The sequence below is a fragment of the Myxine glutinosa genome, chromosome 4, assembly GCF_964187855.1.
Source record: "Myxine glutinosa chromosome 4, kmMyxGlut1.1, whole genome shotgun sequence".
NCBI classification, from domain to species: Eukaryota; Metazoa; Chordata; class Myxini; order Myxiniformes; family Myxinidae; genus Myxine; species Myxine glutinosa.
The window spans coordinates 23,681,357-23,700,271 of record NC_136264.1 but is presented as its reverse complement, the minus strand read 5'-3'; the positions used below and the strand labels follow the sequence as shown (position 1 = coordinate 23,700,271).

Here is an 18,915-nt window from a genome sequence, read left to right as displayed (position 1 = left end):
TGGGCGTGTCTTAACTGGAAATGATGTGATGGAAATTCCCTGAAAATGATGTTATGTATTACCTGGAAATGATACAATGCTGAAGAGTTTATAAAGTGGGTGGGACTTAGCAAAAGTGGGCGGAGCTTAGCAAAAGTGGGCGGGACATAGCAAAAAGTGGGCGTGGCTTAACAAAAAGTGGGCGGGGCTTAGTAAAAGGTGGGCGTGGCTTACCAAAAAGTGGGCGGGGTTTTTCCAAAAAGTGGACGGAGCTTAACAAAAGGTGGGCAGAGCCTACCAAAAAGTGTGTGGCACTGGAGGCGCTCAAATAAGAACATTGAGGGAGGTTTACCATTTTATCTTAGCTCAGTTAAAATATCTTAATAAAGAACCAAACTCAATCATCTTTTTTGTTAATATATTAGATGGTGAAGAGAGTGGCAAGAGAATTAAATTATTTCCCACGCATAAACAAATATTTGTAGGGTCGTTGTTTGAGTGGGTTATATTCACCAGATGATATTAAGAGTAAAAGGTTAAAAGGTCCATGAGGTCAGAAGGATCACAGGTGTTTAAGTGGTCTAATGAATAAGGATAACATGTCAAAAGGTTAGAAGGTTCGTAAAGAACAGGGTGAGAGAAATATAGGTGTTTAGGGGCAATGAGGGAGGGAAAGAATTAATATGGAAGTGAATGGGTCAAAGATTAATCTGCCAGATGATATGTAGAAGAAGGATGATAGGTCTATAAGAGAAAACAAATATTTGTAGTGTTTGAGTGGTCTAATGAACAACATTAAGGATAGGTACTACAGACAAAAGGTTCATAAAGATGAGGGTGGGAGAAATAGAGGTGTTTATGATTTTTGAAAAAGACAAGGGGGTAAATGACATTAGATAGGGATTTCCCATGTTAAACGGAGGTGTCCCAGAAACAACATTATTACACTACTGGCACCATTTTTTTTTATTTTTTTTTTTTACTGGAGGCACCAATGACATCATCAAAAACATATGTTATTCGCCATGGATAGTTCTTTACAATGAGCCATGTCTCAATTTTTTCTATGCATCACTTTCAGAGATACAGAGGTGCAAATCTTTCCAAGATGGCGACCGAACCACGTGATCGATGATGTCATCATCATCTTTTTTTTCTCCACCAATTTATCCAAAGATGACGCTCAAGAAATTCCATCTTGATCGGATTAAGTTTTGTACTTAATTTATGATGTCATCACGGAGGCAGCTATGACATCATCATTAAATTGGTGGAGAAAAAAATATTAATGATTACGTCATCGGTCACATGGTTCGGCCGTCGTATTTGTTTTAACACAAAAGCCTTAAAAACCACAAAAAACACTTCCTGGTGAGGGTTTGCAATCTCTGATTGCTCTTTCTTGTTACTTGTGCTTTTAGAGGCGGCCTTGAATAACGCCATGATAAGCTATATTCACCTTACCACGGATTTTGTCCAAGGCAGAAAACCCCTGTGGCGAGTTGGCCAATGAATTTGCTGCAACTTCCGTCGTATGACCCTTATTTCTCGTTCTCCTATCAAATTTGGTTGAAATTGGACAAGTAACGTCTGAATGAATGGTGTTCAGACATAGAGACAGACAGACAGACAAAATAATTGTGTATTTTTGTGTGATTACATTTTAAACCAAAGATCTTTCAAAGGAGGTGAAAGTTTAAAACTTTTGAACAGTTAATCACAGTTTGTTCATGCTGTTCTTACCACGTTGATCATCTATTACGAAATGAAACTATGATGGTTTTTGCATCATGGAGCTTGATTTGCACTTCAAAGATTGAGAAATAGGTTTGTTACAAGATAATGCAAAGGCTGAAAATGAATTTGTACAAATAATTTCCAACGATTGATTGCCTTTTGAACGTAGAATGCACGGGATGGGGAGATCCTCACTACACCACCTTTGATGGAAAGAAATTTAATTTCCAAGGAACTTCGACATATGTGATGGTGCAGGTAAGGTGAAATGAGCTTGTTTAATTGAAGAAGAGTGCAGATATTTATAATATGAAGTGATAAAACTTTTGTGAAAAAAAGTAATATTTGATTTAACATTGTGATGTGATGTTGATGAATAATTGGTGAAAATCACATCACAGTCTGAGAATTTAAAAAATATCTTTGCACAGCCTTGCAATGAAACGAATTGGCGGGTGTTGGTAAAGAATGAGCATCGCAAGGGGAACACCAGGGTTTCCTATACCCGGGAAGTGGTCATTGAAGTCTATGGAAAGGAAATACAGTTTTTCGGAAGCAAGCGGTTCAAGGTACGTGTTGACTATTACATTAACATCATCGGTTGGATATTTATTGCTTTTTTCCTTTTCGTCGGCCATCATGACAATGTTTGTTCTCTTTATTTGTCGATAAATAACTAAATTTAATTTCCCACAGCTGGACGGTGTTCTTAAAAACATGCCATACAAATTTTCAAATGGATCAGAATCATTCCTTGTGCGCCATTGGGCTCGCTTCCGTCACCTGAGTACAGACTTTGGCCTTGAGGTGGGGTACGACGGTCATCATTTTGTGCACGTCCTTCTACCAAACACCTTCTCTGAGAAGGTCTGCGGTCTCTGTGGAAACATGGACACCCAGAACGGTAACGACTTCGTCATGAAGAACGGCACATCGACGGATAATGCGGCACATTTTGGTAACAGCTGGAAGATTGGTGATGAAAACAACAGGTATGTTGCTCTTCATTTTCTTTTTACTTTCAAAAAATAAATACCTTTCGACACCCAGTTTGACATTTGGTGTGTGTGGAACTTTTTGATTCAGAATTAATTGATGAATATCAGGAACACCTCAAATGAACACGTCCCCAATGCATTGCTAATTTTGATTCTCGTTTGAACCCACAGAGATGTTGATGATGATGGCACAACCGTGTACCTGAATGAAACGTTGAAGGAGAAAGCGAGAAAGAACGACTCTTGTGGGATGCTGCTCCTCAAGGATGGACCTTTTGCTGCTTGCCATGGCACACTCAGCCCACAACATTTATCCGAAGACTGCGTATTTGAATATGTTGTCCGTGACATGGATAAGGAAGCCCTGTGCGATTCTTTGGAATCTTACTTTACCACGTGTTCGGCTGATGGAGTGAAAATGCCAACATGGAGAAAACCAGAACTTTGCCGTAAGATGGCATTGACTTTATATGATTGTCAATTAATTTTCATAAATGACAGCAGCAAATATAGCAAGCATGGGTGTGTAATTGATGCATTATCATTATTGTAACTACAGACATCTTTATGACCAGGATTGCCTTTTCTTATCTCTCAGCTCTGCAATGCCCATCAAATAGCTCCTACTCAACGTGCGTTCCTGAAACTGTTGCAACTTGCTCCAATTCTGAAACCAAAGAGTTAAAACAGAGCACTTGTGTTGAGGGCTGTGTATGTGACCCTGGCCTTTTGTGGGATGTGGATCATTGCATCAAGGAAGTGGAATGCGGTTGTATGCAGGATAACAATTATTACAACGTGAGTATAGAGACATCTGAATAAAAACCCTCGACTTAGGAATCCTTTACACAGGAATGAATTGTGAATGTTTTTCCTTTGTTTAGCTTTTGTTTGAGAGCTTTTGATTGTCACACAATTGTATCGGAAATAATGACATTGAGGATTTCTCTTCAGTTCAATGAGTCCTACATTACTGAGGATTGCAGCCAACAGTGCGTCTGCCAAACTGGTGGAAATGTCACCTGTGTTTCTCTCACCTGTGACTTGAACACCAACGAATGCAAAGCCGATGAACATGGAACCTTGGGCTGTCATCCAATCGGTAAGATTTGATCAAAGGGACATGGCACCTGCTTTGTGAGGCAACATTTATTATCACTCTTTCTACCATCCTCTTCCTGAACAGAAACGAATTCATATTCTTGTAACTAAAGTAATTTGTTTGTATAATTTTTGTGAAAGTAAAACTCAATGATGATTACAATTGTTTAAAATGCAAAATATTTTTCATGGACTCAAATCCATAATTTTTGATACAACTTAAAAATGCATTGATTTCGCTTTCTTTCTTTGTTGTTGATTTTGCTTTCTTTGAATGAATGAATCGAAACTTTCTTCATCGAATGTAATATTTCAGTCTTATTGATGAAGGAGAAATCATTAATCAAGTCCAACGTTGCTCTTTGACATGTTTTTTCATTTATGTGGCCATTATCATCATTATGGTTGAAAGGAACGAACGCAGCTTATTGCTGTTTTTGCTTATCAATGTGTTGCTTCGGTCTGTTCTGAATGTTGGAAGATATTTCTGTTGTTGGTGTTTTACCACAATTCTCAGGAGACTGTGTGCTTTCGCTATTACCATATAGGATCCAAAATCCGAGTTCACATCGTCCTTTTAACGATGAAAATATATTTGTTTATTTGCACAAAAAATGCTCCGATGGTGATTCCTGACATTTGTTCACTTTCATTGGAAAAATATTTCAGCACCTGAGGTTAGTGTCGTACTTCTGTTGCAGTTGTGGTAAAATTTCCCAGCACTTATATATTTGCCATGTCCAATAGTCTTCCTTGTCCCAATTATGGAGGTAAAAGGGGAAGGCAGATCAACTGTAAAGCACTACATAAAATACCCTTGCACGACTTAACTTTACTTCACTCAAGGAAAGAGACGGGGTGTGAGATCACATCACAAAAGTGAGAGTAAAATGAAAAGTAAAGAGGTGCAACATTGCTGGTCTCTTTGTTGTTCACGTGGGTGTGTGTGTGCCTTATATTCTGCTGCCATTTTCTTTACTCCATTCTTTCTTGCCTTTGTAATTCACATGAAAGTACATTATTTTCTGATTTCACATCTGTGCATGTCGTATCTGCACAAGGTCCTCCATGTGTGCAAAAACAATTGAATTCTCTCACGACTGTTTCCCTCATTTTTCAGGTGGTTATTTAAATGCTGGAATTCCTCCATGGGGCTCGATCCATGGTGTTAGTTTGATGCACACCCAAACATTCTTCATTCATATTTCTTGACATTTACATTCCATGTGTTTTTTCAACGATTTGTTCGCTTTTTCCTTTTACCACGAGCGTTATTCCATTCTGGACAACCTCATCTTTCCACCATCGCTGCACATGACCACACCAACTGTGTCTATTCTTCCCAAGTTCTTCACCAGTATTGATTTATATTCTTTCTCATTTCGAAGCTTTGTTTTCTTTCTCTCAGAGACAATCTATTTATCCATCTCATCCTTCTCATCTCTGTTCTTTCATTTATTTTTTTCCATCTTTGATCCACATTGCCCACTTTTCACATCCATACATGAATCTTTTCCACAAAACTCTCAACAATCCCCACTCTGACATTGCGGACTGATGCAGGCATTATCATCTCAAACCTTTACAGATCATGAAATGTTTCTGTGCTTTCTCCTCCCATGTGGTTTTCTTCATTTATTCCAGACTGATTTAATTTTTCATTTCGCGGCTGATTTACAGACCGACAGCCGGATAGACAACCCGAAAATATAATACCTCTGGCTTTCAGCGACACAGGCATAAAAATGCATTTTTAGATTTTACATTTCACCTTCTACCAATAGCACCTGCTTTCCACTTTCGTTGTAATCAAGAGTGAACTGACAATAACAGGGAATCTTGAGAACTTTCTCTGCAACATCACATTAAATTATGTCAACAACATTATTAACAGAAATTCTCAACTTAACTTTTAAATATTGTTCAGAGAAGGAAATTTATTGGCAAAATGTGATTGAAGCAACAACAGTGTCATTCGTATAAAATGAAATAAATGTTTAAGAGCATTCACGAAAACCGAGCAATTGCATTTGCTGAATCCGAAAGAAGGTTCTTTGAGGTGTCGATGATTGTAATTCGTATGTGAAATTTCTTTTCATTTTTGGAGTTTCACTGCAATAACAATTGTTTCTTCTTGTTGAACATTTAGTGCCAACCACGCCACCTGTCCTTTCTACAAAACTCTCAACGATCCCAACACCGAGACTCTCAACAGCAATCCCCATGTCCACCATGAGCATCCCAACGGTCATCATGAGAGGTACATGCACCTGTTGTTGTATTGCTCTGATTTAATTGTAGATGTCCTTCACTGCAGTAGAATGGCGTCTTAAATACCGAACATTAAAATATTACGTCACACTTTTGTAAACATAATTTTGTGATGACTGGATTAATCTCCACACATAAGCATTGTTGGTGATGAAAGTGTTAGAGAACAATTCATTATATGTGCTTTTGTTTCCATGAGTGTATCTTCATGAATTATGTGCTCTCAACAGTCCTGTGGCTTGGGTCATGACAACAGAAAGAAAATATCAGCAAGGACAGCAAAATATAACAATATAATTTTGATTTATTTCAGGTTAAGTTGTGTACCTGCTCCATATGGGAGTGGCAGGAAGGGTCATATAATTATGTCATCTGGGGTGTACAGATTACAGAAGATATTGGGTCAGGCATGCTTGGCTCTGGGGTCACAATAAACATATAATCAATCCCTCAAGAACTTCAGGTTTTCTCCCTTTCATTTTCATGTTAAGCAGCAGTAGGGAATGTCTTACTTCAGCGGCAGCATTCGCGAATCATACATGTTTCTGTTTTGTAATATTTTTTTTACTTCGAGAAGGGTTGGCCTTCAAAACGCCACAATAAGCTATTTGTACACGATAACACCGTGTTTGTCCAAGCAGGAAAACCTCCTTGGGGAGAGGGGAAATGTTCATGTTAGTCATGTTTTGTAATAACAATAATGTTATGCTATTATCACTTTTGTTGTCATAACCTCCGTCACCAAAGGTGAATGGAGATTATGGTTTCACCCCTGTATGTTTGTCTGTTTGATTGTGAACAAGATATCTCAAAAAGTTGTGGATGAATTCTGACTAAACTTGGTGGACAGGTTGTGTGTGTGACAAAGGATGAATCGATTCGATTTTGGTGAAGATCCGAATCCGGACGCGGATACGATAATATTTTTTGAAGGTGATTCTTCACCATTGATTGATTTGGGCCAAAAATTATATATGGAACAATATTTCTCAAAGATGTGGACGAGTTCTGACAAAATTTGGCATAATTGTTGGGTAAGTGACAAGACACGTCCTGATTAGGTTCACGTCCTGATCCAGATGCGACCTGTCAGTGGGACACAAAACGTAAACTGTTCACCCTGGCGAAAGTATGCTATCTATCGAGTGCTGTTCTCGTTACCCTCGCCAGAGGAGAGGGTATTGCATTTGAGTCCGTTTGTCTGTTTGTTTGTTTATCTGCACGGAATAAATATGATTTTCTCTGCAACCGTTGATCCGATGAACATTAAATTTTCACCACAGGTGCAACTCCAGCTGTATAATTTTTTTTGTGATAAATACGACGTTATAGGTCACGTGGTAAGGGGCGCAATCTTGGAACACCCGAAAAACTTTGCACCTCTACCTCTATGTCTCCAAAAGCGCTGCAAATAAAAAATTGAGACATGGCTCATTTTAAAGAAATCTGCATGCGGAATATAATATGTCAACTCCAGATGACGCTTAACAAATTTCACCTCCATACATGACAGTTAATACTTGTTGAATTATCACCTCATACTGGAGGCACCAATTTTTTATTTTTTTATTTTTACTGGAGGCACCAATGACATCATCAAAAACATATGTTATTCGCCATGGATAGTTCTTTACAATGAGCCATGTCTCAATTTTTTCTCTGCATCACTTTCAGAGATACAGAGGTGCAAATCGTTCCAAGATGGCGACCGAACCACGTGATCGATGATGTCATCATCATCTTTTTTTTCTCCACCAATTTATCCAAAGATGACGCTCAAGAAATTCCATCTTGGTCGGATTAAGTTTTGTACTTAATTTATGATGTCATCACGGAGGCAGCTTTGACATCATCATTAAATTGGTGGAGAAAAAAATATTAATGATTACGTCATCGGTCACATGGTTCGGCCGTAATATTTGTTTTAACACAAAAGCCTTAAAAACCACTAAAAACACTTCCTGGTGAGGGTTTGCAATCTCTGATTGCTCTTTCTTGTTACTTGTGCTTTTAGAGGCGGCCTTGAATAACGCCATGATAAGCTATATTCACCTTACCACGGATTTTGTCCAAGGCAGAAAACCCCTGTGGCGAGTTGGCCAATGATTTTGCTGCAACTTCCGTCGTATGACCCTTATTTCTCGTTCTCCTATCAAATTTGGTTGAAATTGGACAAGTAACGTCTGAATGAATGGTGGTCGGACATAGAGACAGACAGACAGACAAAATAATTGTGTATTTTTGTGTGATTACATTTTAAACCAAAGATCTTTCAAAGGAGGTGAAAGTTTAAAACTTTTGAACAGTTAATCACAGTTTGTTCATGCTGTTCTTACCACGTTGATCATCTATTACGAAATGAAACTATGATGGTTTTTGCATCATGGAGCTTGATTTGCACTTCAAAGATTGAGAAATAGGTTTGTTACAAGATAATGCAAAGGCTGAAAATGAATTTGTACAAATAATTTCCAACGATTGATTGCCTTTTGAACGTAGAATGCACGGGATGGGGAGATCCTCACTACATCACCTTTGATGGAAAGAAATTTAATTTCCAAGGAACTTCGACATATGTGATGGTGCAGGTGAGGTGAAATAAGCTTGTTTATTTGAAGAAGAGTGCAGATATTTATAATAAGAAGTGATAAAACTTTTGTGAAAAAAAGTAATATTTGATTTAACATTGTGATGTGATGTTGATGAATAAAATTGGTGAAAATCACATCACAGTCTGAGAATTTAAAAAATATCTTTGCACAGCCTTGCAATGAAACGAATTGGCGGGTGTTGGTAAAGAATGAGCATCGCAAGGGGAACACCAGGGTTTCCTATACCCGGGAAGTGGTCATTGAAGTCTATGGAAAGGAAATACAGTTTTTCGGAAGCAAGCGGTTCAAGGTACGTGTTGACTATTACATTAACATCATCGGTTGGATATTTATTGCATTTTTCCTTTTCGTCGGCCATCATGACAATGTTTGTTCTCTTTATTTGTCGATAAATAACGAAATTTAATTTCCCACAGCTGGACGGTGTTCTTAAAAACATGCCATACAAATTTTCAAATGGATCAGAATCATTCCTTGTGCGCCATTGGGCTCGCTTCCGTCACCTGAGTACAGACTTTGGCCTTGAGGTGGTGTACGACGGTCATCATTTTGTGCGCGTCCTTCTCCCAAACACCTTCTCTGAGAAGGTCTGCGGTCTCTGTGGAAACATGGACACCCAGAACGGTAACGACTTCGTCATGAAGAACGGCACATCGACGGATAATGCGGCACATTTTGGTAACAGCTGGAAGATTGGTGATGAAAACAACAGGTATGTTGCTCTTCATTTTCTTTTTACTTTCAAAAAATAAATACCTTTCGACACCCAGTTTGACATTTGGTGTGTGTGGAACTTTTTGATTCAGAATTAATTGATGAATATCAGGAACACCTCAAATGAACACGTCCCCAATGCATTGCTAATTTTGATTCTCGTTTGAACCCACAGAGATGTTGATGATGATGGCACAACCGTGTACCTGAATGAAACGTTGAAGGAGAAAGCGAGAAAGAACGACTCTTGTGGGATGCTGCTCCTCAAGGATGGACCTTTTGCTGCTTGCCATGGCAAATTCAGCCCACAACATTTATCCGAAGACTGCGTATTTGAATATGTTGTCCGTGACATGGATAAGGAAGCCCTGTGCGATTCTTTGGAATCTTACTTTACCACGTGTTCGGCTGATGGATTGAAAATGCCAACATGGAGAAAACCAGAACTTTGCCGTAAGATGGCATTGACTTTATATGATTGTCAATTTATTTTCATAAATGACAGCAGCAAATATAGCAAGCATGGGTGTGTAATTGTTGCATTATCATTATTGTAACTACAGACATCTTTATGACCAGGATTGCCTTTTCTTATCTCTCAGCTCTGCAATGCCCATCAAATAGCTCCTACTCAACGTGCGTTCCTGAAACTGTTGCAACTTGCTCCAATTCTGAAACGAAAGAGTTAAAACAGAGCACTTGTGTTGAGGGCTGTGTATGTGACCCTGGCCTTTTGTGGGATGTGGATCATTGCATCAAGGAAGTGGATTGCGGTTGTATGCAGGACAACAATTATTACAACGTGAGTATAGAGACATCTGAATAAAAACCCTCGACTTAGGAGTCCTTTACACAGGAATGAATTGTGAATGTTTTTCCTTTGTTTAGCTTTTGTTTGAGAGCTTTTGATTGTCACACAATTGTATCGGAAATAATGACATTGAGGATTTCTCTTCAGTTCAATGAGTCCTACATTACTGAGGATTGCAGCCAACAGTGCGTCTGCCAAACCGGTGGAAATGTCACCTGTGTTTCTCTCACCTGTGACTTGAACACCAACGAATGCAAAGCCGATGAACATGGAACCTTGGGCTGTCATCCAATCGGTAAGATTTGATCAAAGGGACATGGCACCTGCTTTGTGAGGCAACATTTATTATCACTCTTTCTACCATCCTCTTCCTGAACAGAAACGAATTCATATTCTTGTAACTAAAGTAATTTGTTTGTATAATTTTTGTGAAAGTAAACTCAATGATGATTACAATTGTTTAAAATGCAAAATATTTTTCATGGACTCAAATCCATAATTTTTGATACAACTTAAAAATGCATTGATTTTGCTTTCTTTCTTTGTTGTTGATTTTGCTTTCTTTGAATGAATGAATCGAAACTTTCTTCATTGAATGTAATATTTCAGTCTTATTGATGAAGGAGAAATCATTAATCAAGTCCAACGTTGCTCTTTGACATGTTTTTTCATTTATGTGGCCATTATCATCATTATGGTTGAAAGGAACGAACGCAGCTTATTGCTGTTTTTGCTTATCAGTGTGTTGCTTCGGTCTGTTCTGAATGTTGGAAGATATTTCTGTTGTTGGTGTTTTACCACAATTCTCAGGAGACTGTGTGCTTTCGCTATTACCATATAGGATCCAAAATCCGAGTTCACATCGTCCTTTTAACGACGAAAATATATTTGTTTATTTGCACAAAAGAAATGCTCCGATGGTGATTCCTGACATTTGTTCACATTCATTGGAAAAATATTTCAGCACCTGAGGTTAGTGTCGTACTTCTGTTGAAGTTGTGGTAAAATTTCCCAGCACTTATATATTTGCCATGTCCAATAGTCTTCCTTGTCCCAATTATGGAGGTAAAAGGGGAAGGCAGATCAACTGTAAAGCACTACATAAAATACCCTTGCACGACTTAACTTTACTTCACTCAAGGAAAGAGACGGGGTGTGAGATCACATCACAAAAGTGAGAGTAAAATGAAAAGTAAAGAGGTGCAACATTGCTGGTCTCTTTGTTGTTCACGTGGGTGTGTGTGTGCCTTATATTCTGCTGCCATTTTCTTTACTCCATTCTTTCTTGCCTTTGTAATTCACATGAAAGTACATTATTTTCTGATTTCACATCTGTGCATGTCGTATCTGCACAATGTCCTCCATGTGTGCAAAAACAATTGAATTCTCTCACGACTGTTTCCCTCATTTTTCAGGTGGTTATTTAAATGCTGGAATTCCTCCATGGGGCTCGATCCATGGTGTTAATTTGATGCACACCCAAACATTCTTCATTCATATTTCTTGACATTTACATTCCATGTGTTTTTTCAACGATTTGTTCGCTTTTTCCTTTTACCACGAGCGTTATTCCATTCTGGACAACCTCATCTTTCCACCATCGCTGCACATGACCACACCAACTGTGTCTATTCTTCCCAAGTTCTTCACCAGTATTGATTTATATTCTTTCTCATTTCGAAGCTTTGTTTTCTTTCTCTCAGAGACAATCTATTTATCCATCTCATCCTTCTCATCTCTGTTCTTTCATTAATTTTTTTCCATCTTTGATCCACATTGCCCACTTTTCACCTCCATACATGAATCTTTTCCACAAAACTCTCAACAATCCCCACTCTGACATTGCGGACTGATGCAGGCATTATCATCTCAAACCTTTACAGATCATGAAATGTTTCTGTGCTTTCTCCTCCCATGTGGTTTTCTTCATTTATTCCAGACTGATTTAATTTTTCATTTCGCGGCTGATTTACAGACCGACAGCCGGATAGACAACCCGAAAATATAATACCTCTGGCTTTCAGCGACACAGGCATAAAAATGCATTTTTAGATTTTACATTTCACCTTCTACCAATAGCACCTGCTTTCCACTTTCGTTGTAATCAAGAGTGAACTGACAATAACAGGGAATCTTGAGAACTTTCTCTGCAACATCACATTAAATTATGTCAACAACATTATTAACAGAAATTCTCAACTTAACTTTTAAATATTGTTCAGAGAAGGAAATTTATTGGCAAAATGTGATTGAAGCAACAACAGTGTCATTCGTATAAAATGAAATAAATGTTTAAGAGCATTCACGAAAACCGAGCAATTGCATTTGCTGAATCCGAAAGAAGGTTCTTTGAGGTGTCGATGATTGTAATTCGTATGTGAAATTTCTTTTCATTTTTGGAGTTTCACTGCAATAACAATTGTTTCTTCTTGTTGAACATTTAGTGCCAACCACGCCACCTGTCCTTTCTACAAAACTCTCAACGATCCCAACACCGAGACTCTCAACAGCAATCCCCATGTCCACCACGAGCATCCCAACGGTCATCATGAGAGGTACATGCACCTGTTGTTGTATTGCTCTGATTTAATTGTAGATGTCCTTTACTGCAGTAGAATGGCGTCTTAAATACCGAACATTAAAATATTACGTCACACTTTTGTAAACATAATTTTGTGATGACTGGATTAATCTCCACACATAAGCATTGTTGGTGATGAAAGTGTTAGAGAACAATTCATTACAAGCAGGGTCACCCATGGGAATCCCACGGGCATGGATGTGTGTGACATTTCGACATATTGAGTTGGATGCTGCACATTCATTTTTACAAAATGGTTACTGGCACATCATCAGATCCAGAAATGGTGTGATGAACACAATTTATTTATTTCACATAATATGTGACTCCTCACTCCTCTCCACCTGACACTCTCCTGTCTCCACCTGACACTCTCCTGTCTCCACCTGACGCTCTCCTCTCTCCACCTAGCACTCCTCTCCTCTCCAATCCCTGACATTCCTCTCCTTTCCAATCCCTCACCTCTCCAATCCCTCACACTCCTCTCCTCTCCAATCCCTCACACGCCTCTCCAATCGCGCCTCACACTCCTCTCCAATCGCGCCTCACACTCCTCTCCAATCGCGCCTCACACTCCTCTCCAATCGCGCCTCACACTCCTCTCCAATCGCGCCTCACACTCCTCTCCAATCGCGCCTCACACTCCTCTCCAATTGCACCTCACACTCCCCTCCAATCACTCCTCTCCAATCGCGCCTCACACTCCTCTCCAATCGCGCCTCACACTCCTCTCCAATCGCGCCTCACACTCCTCTCCAATCGCATCTCACACTCCTCTCCAATCACGCCTCACACTCCTCTCCAATCGTGCCTAACACACCTCTCCAATCGCGCCTCACACTCCTCTCCAATCGCGCCTCACACTCCTCTCCAATCGCGCCTCACACTCCCCTCCAATCACTCCTCACTCTCCTCTCCAATCGGCCTTCCCCGTCTCGTTCTTTTTCTTGCTCCAAATCGGCCCGTCTCGCCCGTCGGAATCGGAAATCGGCCCGTCTTGCTTTCTTGCTTGCGCGTAAATAAATTGTGTTCATTACACCATTTCTGGATCTGATGACTTGCCAGTAACCATTTTGTAAAAATGAATGTGCAGCATCTAACTCAATATGTCGAAATGTCACACACATCCATTCCCGTGGGATTCCCACGGGTGACCCCGCAAGTTTGCATTGACGTTCGTTGATGGACACGTTCGCCCGTCTCATTCGTTTTCTTGCTACATCCTGTTCAAGTCTGCGTTCGTCTCATTCATTTTGGAAATAGAAGTTTCCACGCAGCGCATGAATTGTCACGATCCTCAAGAGGAATTTGTCTCGTAATCATCAAATGATAAATGGCAAGTAAATTATATTGTGGAAAATTAAAGATTTCAAATAAACCTATTTAAAGTGTATGCGCACATAACTAATTTAAAAAAACGAAGAAATATCTCTCGGTAATTTCCTGAAACATATTTTACTTCCGGCTAATAATGTTGAATGAAATAAAAACGAAGAAATATATGTCGGCATCATTGTTGACGTTTTTGTGACGACTGTCATCAAACGAAAAAGTAATATATCTTAACGGAAAAGCAAAAGCGAATTTTTAATATATATCGACACGTTGCCGTCGGTGTCATGTTGGGCGGTGTATGATACACCATGACGCGATTTTTAAAAATATATCTGCATTTTCCCACGTGTGTGGAATGTTCTTAATTATTGCTGACACCGAGTCCAAAACCATCGATAAAAATGAAATCATATGGTGAGTTAGATTGGAGATAAAGGCGTGAGAGAGACTCAATGGCCTTGAAGTTACAGGCCTTTGAGAATTCATTTCGTTCTTTTAACGGCAACTTTCATCGGATTTTCTTCCCGTTTTTTTTCAACCGAGTCTAAAATTATGTTAGCGACTGTGAAAAATGAAATGATATATCGAATTTTTAATATGTATCGACACGTTGCCGTCGGTGTCATGTTGGGCGGTGTATGATACACCATGACGCGATTTATAAAAATATATCTCTGCATTTTCCCACGTGTGTGGAATGTTCTCAATTATTGCTGACACCGAGTCTAAAAACCATCGATAAAAATGAAATCATATGGTGAGTTAGATTGGAGATAAAGGCGTGAGAGAGACTCAATGGCCTTGAAGTTACAGGCGTTTGAGAATGCATTTCGTTCAAAAAAGGGCAACTTTCATTGGATTTTCGTCCCGTTTTTTTTCAACCGAGTCTAAAACTATGTTAGCGACTGTGAAAAATGAAATGATATATCGAATTTGATTTGAAATAAAACTGGGAGAGAGAGCAAGACACCACGGGCCTACAAAACAGGCCTCAAAGCTATGCGAGTTAATAAAATGGTGGATATTTTTTGTTTATAATGATATGAAGCCACTCCCAGAATGGGTGGAGCTATGGGTGGAGCTACTCTGCAAACCGAGTAAGCAACACCCCGGACAGAAGCCCAACAGACAGACAGACAGAATCATCTACGGCTATTATATATTCATTATATGTGCTTTTGTTTCCATGAGTGTATCTTCATGAATTATGTGCTCTCAACAGTCCTGTGGCTTGGGTCATGACAACAGAAAGAAAATATCAGCAACGACAGCAAAATATAACAATATAATTTTGATTTATTTCAGGTTAAGTTGTGTACCTGCTCCATATGGGAGTGGCAGGAAGGGTCATATAATTATGTCATCTGGGGTGTACAGATTACCGAAGATATTGGGTCAGGCATGCTCGGCTGTGGGGTCACAATAAACATATAATCAATCCCTCAAGAACTTCAGGTTTTCTCCCTTTCATTTTCATGTTAAGCAGCAGTAGTGAATGTCTTACTTCAGCGGCAGCATTCGCGAATCATACATGTTTCTGTTTTGTAATATTTTTTTTACTTCGGGAAGGGTTGGCCTTCAAAACGCCACAATAAGCTATTTGTACACGATAACACCATGTTTGTCCAAGCAGGAAAACCTCCTTGGGGAGAGGGGAAATGTTCATGTTAGTCATGTTTTGTAATAACAATAATGTTATGCTATTATCACTTTTGTTGTCATAACCTCCGTCACCAAAGGTGAATGGAGATTATGGTTTCACCCCTGTATGTTTGTCTGTTTGATTGTGAACAAGATATCTCAAAAAGTTGTGGATGAATTCTGACTAAACTTGGTGGACAGGTTGTGTGTGTGACAAAGGATGAATCGATTCGATTTTGGTGAAGATCCGAATCCGGACCCGGATACGATAATATTTTTTGAAGGTGATTCTTCACCATTGATTGATTTGGGCCAAAAATTATATATGGAACAATATTTCTCAAAGTTGTGGACGAGTTCTGACAAAATTTGGCATAATAGTTGGGTAAGTGACGAGACACGTCCTGATTAGGTTCACGTCCTGATCCAGATGCGACCTGTCAGTGGGACACAAAACGTAAACTGTTCACCCTGGCGAAAGTATGCTATCTATCGAGTGCTGTCCTCGTTACCCTCGACAGAGGAGAGGGTGTTGCATTTGAGTCCGTTTGTCTGTTTGTTTGTTTATCTGCACGGAATAAATATGATTTTCTCTGCAACCGTTGATCCGATGAACATTAAATTTTCACCACAGGTGCAACTCCAGCTGTAGAATTTTTTAATGATAAATACGACGTTATAGGCCACGTGGTAAGGGGCGCAATCTTGGAACACCCGAAAAACTTTGCACCTCTACCAGTCTACCTCTATATCTCCAAAAGCGCTGCAAATTAAAAATTGAGACATGGCTCATTTTAAAGAAATCTGCATGCGGAATATAATATGTCAACTCCAGATGACGCTTAACAAATTTCACCTCCATACATGACATTTAATACTTGTTGAATTATCACCTCATACTGGAGGCACCAATGACATCATCAAAAACATATGTTATTCGCCATGGATAGTTCTTTACAATGAGCCATGTCTCAATTTTTTCTCTGCATCACTTTCAGAGATACAGAGGTGCAAATCTTTCCAAGATGGCGACCGAACCACGTGATCGATGATGTCATCATCATCTTTTTTTTCTCCACCAATTTATCCAAAGATGACGCTCAAGAAATTCCATCTTGATCGGATTAAGTTTTGTACTTAATTTATGATGTCATCACGGAGGCAGCTTTGACATCATCATTAAATTGGTGGAGAAAAAAATATTAATGATTACGTCATCGGTCACATGGTTCGGCCGTAATATTTGTTTTAACACAAAAGCCTTAAAAACCACTAAAAACACTTCCTGGTGAGGGTTTGCAATCTCTGATTGCTCTTTCTTGTTACTTGTGCTTTTAGAGGCGGCCTTGAATAACGCCATGATAAGCTATATTCACCTTACCACGGATTTTGTCCAAGGCAGAAAACCCCTGTGGCGAGTTGGCCAATGATTTTGCTGCAACTTCCGTCGTATGACCCTTATTTCTCGTTCTCCTATCAAATTTGGTTGAAATTGGACAAGTAACGTCTGAATGAATGGTGGTCGGACATAGAGACAGACAGACAGACAAAATAATTGTGTATTTTTGTGTGATTACATTTTAAACCAAAGATCTTTCAAAGGAGGTGAAAGTTAAAAACTTTTGAACAGTTAATCACAGTTTGTTCATGCTGTTCTTACCACGTTGATCATCTATTACGAAATGAAACTATGATGGTTTTTGCATCATGGAGCTTGATTTGCACTTCAAAGATTGAGAAATAGGTTTGTTACAAGATAATGCAAAGGCTGAAAATGAATTTGTACAAATAATTTCCAACGATTGATTGCCTTTTGAACGTAGAATGCACGGGATGGGGAGATCCTCACTACATCACCTTTGATGGAAAGAAATTTAATTTCCAAGGAACTTCGACATATGTGATGGTGCAGGTAAGGTGAAATAAGCTTGTTTATTTGAAGAAGAGTGCAGATATTTATAATAAGAAGTGATAAAACTTTTGTGAAAAAAAGTAATATTTGATTTAACATTGTGATGTGATGTTGATGAATAATTGGTGAAAATCACATCACAGTCTGAGAATTTAAAAAATATCTTTGCACAGCCTTGCAATGAAACGAATTGGCGGGTGTTGGTAAAGAATGAGCATCGCAAGGGGAACACCAGGGTTTCCTACACCCGGGAAGTGGTCATTGAAGTCTATGGAAAGGAAATACAGTTTTTCGGAAGCAAGCGGTTCAAGGTACGTGTTGACTATTACATTAACATCATCGGTTGGATATTTATTGCATTTTTCCTTTTCGTCGGCCATCATGACAATGTTTGTTCTCTTTATTTGTCGATAAATAACGAAATTTAATTTCCCACAGCTGGACGGTGTTCTTAAAAACATGCCATACAAATTTTCAAATGGATCAGAATCATTCCTTGTGCGCCATTGGGCTCGCTTCCGTCACCTGAGTACAGACTTTGGCCTTGAGGTGGTGTACGACGGTCATCATTTTGTGCGCGTCCTTCTCCCAAACACCTTCTCTGAGAAGGTCTGCGGTCTCTGTGGAAACATGGACACCCAGAACGGTAACGACTTCGTCATGAAGAACGGCACATCGACGGATAATGCGGCACATTTTGGTAACAGCTGGAAGATTGGTGATGAAAACAACAGGTATGTTGCTCTTCATTTTCTTTTTACTTTCAAAAAATAAATACCTTTCGACACCCAGTTTGACATTTGGTGTGTGTGGAACTTTTTGATTCAGAATTAATTGATGAATATCAGGAACACCTCAAATGAACACGTCCCCAATGCATTGCTAATTTTGATTCTCGTTTGAACCCACAGAGATGTTGATGATGATGGCACAACCGTGTACCTGAATGAAACGTTGAAGGAGAAAGCGAGAAAGAACGACTCTTGTGGGATGCTGCTCCTCAAGGATGGACCTTTTGCTGCTTGCCATGGCAAACTCAGCCCACAACATTTATCCGAAGACTGCGTATTTGAATATGTTGTCCGTGACATGGATAAGGAAGCCCTGTGCGATTCTTTGGAATCTTACTTTACCACGTGTTCGGCTGATGGAGTGAAAATGCCAACATGGAGAAAACCAGAACTTTGCCGTAAGATGGCATTGACTTTATATGATTGTCAATT

General features: G+C 39.2%; 1 protein-coding gene across 1 annotated transcript in view; it reads left to right on the top strand.

Annotated features, from left to right (window-relative positions):
* The first annotated feature begins 1,488 nt into the window (after nt 1–1,488).
* LOC137425815 (uncharacterized) overlaps nt 1,489–18,915 on the top strand; it is a 1,363,480-nt gene continuing 1,346,053 nt past the window's right edge. Inside the window, exons 1-20 of the mRNA XM_078775194.1 lie at nt 1,489–1,562; nt 1,654–1,667; nt 1,886–1,974; nt 2,148–2,285; nt 2,413–2,708; nt 2,886–3,163; nt 3,313–3,512; nt 3,669–3,816; nt 5,965–6,075; nt 8,586–8,674; nt 8,850–8,987; nt 9,115–9,410; nt 9,588–9,865; nt 10,015–10,214; nt 10,371–10,518; nt 12,668–12,778; nt 17,604–17,692; nt 17,866–18,003; nt 18,131–18,426; nt 18,604–18,881. Coding sequence (XP_078631320.1) covers nt 1,489–1,562; nt 1,654–1,667; nt 1,886–1,974; nt 2,148–2,285; nt 2,413–2,708; nt 2,886–3,163; nt 3,313–3,512; nt 3,669–3,816; nt 5,965–6,075; nt 8,586–8,674; nt 8,850–8,987; nt 9,115–9,410; nt 9,588–9,865; nt 10,015–10,214; nt 10,371–10,518; nt 12,668–12,778; nt 17,604–17,692; nt 17,866–18,003; nt 18,131–18,426; nt 18,604–18,881 — 3,409 coding nt within the window. The remainder of the gene's footprint in view (nt 1,563–1,653; nt 1,668–1,885; nt 1,975–2,147; nt 2,286–2,412; nt 2,709–2,885; nt 3,164–3,312; nt 3,513–3,668; nt 3,817–5,964; nt 6,076–8,585; nt 8,675–8,849; nt 8,988–9,114; nt 9,411–9,587; nt 9,866–10,014; nt 10,215–10,370; nt 10,519–12,667; nt 12,779–17,603; nt 17,693–17,865; nt 18,004–18,130; nt 18,427–18,603; nt 18,882–18,915) is intronic.